This window comes from Rosa chinensis, chromosome 4 (genome assembly GCF_002994745.2).
Source record: "Rosa chinensis cultivar Old Blush chromosome 4, RchiOBHm-V2, whole genome shotgun sequence".
NCBI classification, from domain to species: domain Eukaryota; kingdom Viridiplantae; phylum Streptophyta; class Magnoliopsida; order Rosales; family Rosaceae; genus Rosa; species Rosa chinensis.
Genome location: NC_037091.1, coordinates 37,086,639 through 37,089,143, shown reverse-complemented (window position 1 = coordinate 37,089,143; position 2,505 = coordinate 37,086,639). Strand labels below are relative to the sequence as shown.

Below are 2,505 nucleotides of genomic sequence, written 5' to 3'. Positions count from 1 at the left end.
TCGGAGTTGGGCATGAGAGTGAAGTCAGGGTGAAAGCACAAAAATTAACTACGAAAATAAAAATCTAAGGGCAGAGTAAAGTTATGGAAAACCCCCTTTCTCGACCCTCCATTGCTCACGACCCTTGGAAAAGACTAATATGAGACAACAATCTCAAGGCACAAGGCCTTGACTTCCTTTTCGTATGCTCCATAATAGCTCTAGGTGCTCATGAAAAGATCAACCCCATTGAGAAATGTGTAGTGTTCAAGAGCAATGCATCATAAATAGCTCATCAAGAAATAAGGACAAGGGTCCTCCATTAAGCTCGTGGTCTTCATCCCATCAACTCACAACCCAAAATCATCCTCCATGACCTTCCACAAGAATTGCAGCTCAAAATATCTCCTTATTCTCCACACTCCAAGCACCTCCCAACCTCCCAAAAAGGTGGCTAAATAGCCTTATTGATGCAAAATGAACAAGAAAGAACATCATAAGTAATGCTAGGGTTGCCTCCCTAGCGAGCGCTTTGTTTAAGGACTTCATTGCCTGTCCATATGTTAAGGGTGAGTTAAGGGACATCTTGGAGGGTGACCTCCTCCTCTTGAGTGTGAAATGTGGTGTCCAAGTAAGGTTTCAATCGATGCCCATTTACCTTGAAGGGTTCCCCCCATGAAGATTCTTGATTGTGATAGCACCATGAGGAAAAACTTCAACTACCTCAAAAGGGCCGCTTCACCTAGATCTCAACTTTCCAAAAAATAACTTGAGCCTAGAATTGTATAGGAGAACCTTTTGCTTGGGAAGAAATGCTTTCTTCACCAATTTCCGATCATGTATCTCCTTGTTCTTCTCCTTAAACAATTTGGCACTCTCATATGCCTCTTCCCAGATCTCCTCCAACTCACAAAGATCAAGTTTCCGCTTCTCACCACTTGCTTCCAAGTCAAAATTCAAAAATTTAATAGCCCACATAGCTTTGTGCTCAAGCTCGACCGGAAGGTGACAATTCTTTCCATAGCACAAGCGGAAAGGAGACATGCCAATAGGAGTCTTATATGCGGTCCGATAGGCCCATAAAGCATCATCAAGTTTAATGGCCCAATCTTTCCTAGAAGAGTTGACCGTCTTTTCCAAAATTCTCTTAATCTCCCTATTTGACACCTCCACTTGACCGGAGGTTTGAGGGTGGTAAGGTGTGGCAACCGTATGCTTGACTCCATATTTCCTCAACAAAGCATCAAAAGTCCGGTTGATAAAATGTGTGCCACCATCACTAATAATAATCCTAGGAGTCCCAAATCGAGAGAAAATATGCTCTTTCAAGAACTTGGTGACTACCTTAGAATCATTCTTCCTTGTGGCCTTGGCTTCAACTCACTTCGAAACATAATCAACTGCGACTATGATATATTCATTCCCATAAGACTTCGGAAAGGGTCCGATCCTTTGACATATATCACATTCAAGCACGAAAGAATGACAATCTCGAAACAAAGTAGGCCAAAAGAAACCGGACTGAAGGATCTTGAAAGTTGTCCTCCTTCCACCAAAATGACCTCCACATAAAGATGAGTGACACAATGAAATAATCTCTAGGGTCTCCCATTGAGGAATACATCGTCTAATCACCTGGTCCTTACCCACCTTCCACAAATACGGATCATCCCAAATATATGACCGAGCATCTCTAAGAAACTTCTTTCTGGCTTGTGCATCATAGTTATCCGGAATAAAAGTACCATTGCTAGCCCAATAATTCACAAAGTCTGCAAACCAAGGCATCTCAGTGTCAACCCGGAATAAGTACTCATCGGGAAAATGCTCAATCAATGGTATATCAGAAGAGTCTTTGCCATGCTCCAGTCTAGACAAATGATCTGCAACAAGGTTCTCGCTACCCAGCTTATCCTTGATCTCGATATCAAATTCCTGGAGCAATAACACCCAACGAATCAAACGGGGCTTGGCATCCTTCTTGCTTAACAAATATCTCAATGCCGCATGATCCGTGTGAACAATCACCTTACTCCCAAGAAGAGAACTCTGAAATTTCTCCAATGCAAAAATAATAGGAAGAAGCTCCTTCTCAGTAGTAGTGTAATGGACTTGAGCATCATTCAAAGTCCGAGAAGCATAATATATCACATGGAGTGCTCGCTCAATCCTTTGACCCAAAACAGCACCCATAGCAAAATCTGAAGCATCACACATCAACTCAAATGGTCTATTCCAATCAGGTGCAATCATGATAGCTGCGTGAGTCAACTTCTCCTTAAGTAGCTCAAAAGCCTATAAACACTCCGAAGTGAAATCAAATGGCACATCCTTGCCTAGCAAGTCACACAATGGCTTGGTGATCTTAGAGAAATTTGGAATAAAGCGTCTATAAAAGCCAGCATGCCCAAGGAAACTCCTAACTCCTTTCACATTCTTCGATGGTGGTAAACTAGAAATCAACTCAATCTTCGCCTTATCCACCTCAATGCCACGTGATGATACTACATGCCCTAACACAATACC

The 2,505-nt window shown here is 42.3% G+C and overlaps 1 protein-coding gene across 1 annotated transcript; it reads right to left on the bottom strand.

Moving 5' to 3' along the window:
• Positions 1-717: 717 nt before the first annotated feature.
• On the bottom strand, positions 718-2,232 carry LOC112199217. Its single transcript, XM_024340261.1, has 2 exons — positions 1,364-2,232; positions 718-1,270 (listed from the first exon to the last, which is right to left on the bottom strand). The coding sequence occupies exons 1-2, from the start codon at positions 2,230-2,232 to the stop codon at positions 718-720; spliced, it is 1,422 nt and encodes a 473-aa protein (XP_024196029.1).
• Between the last annotated feature and the right edge of the window lie 273 nt (positions 2,233-2,505).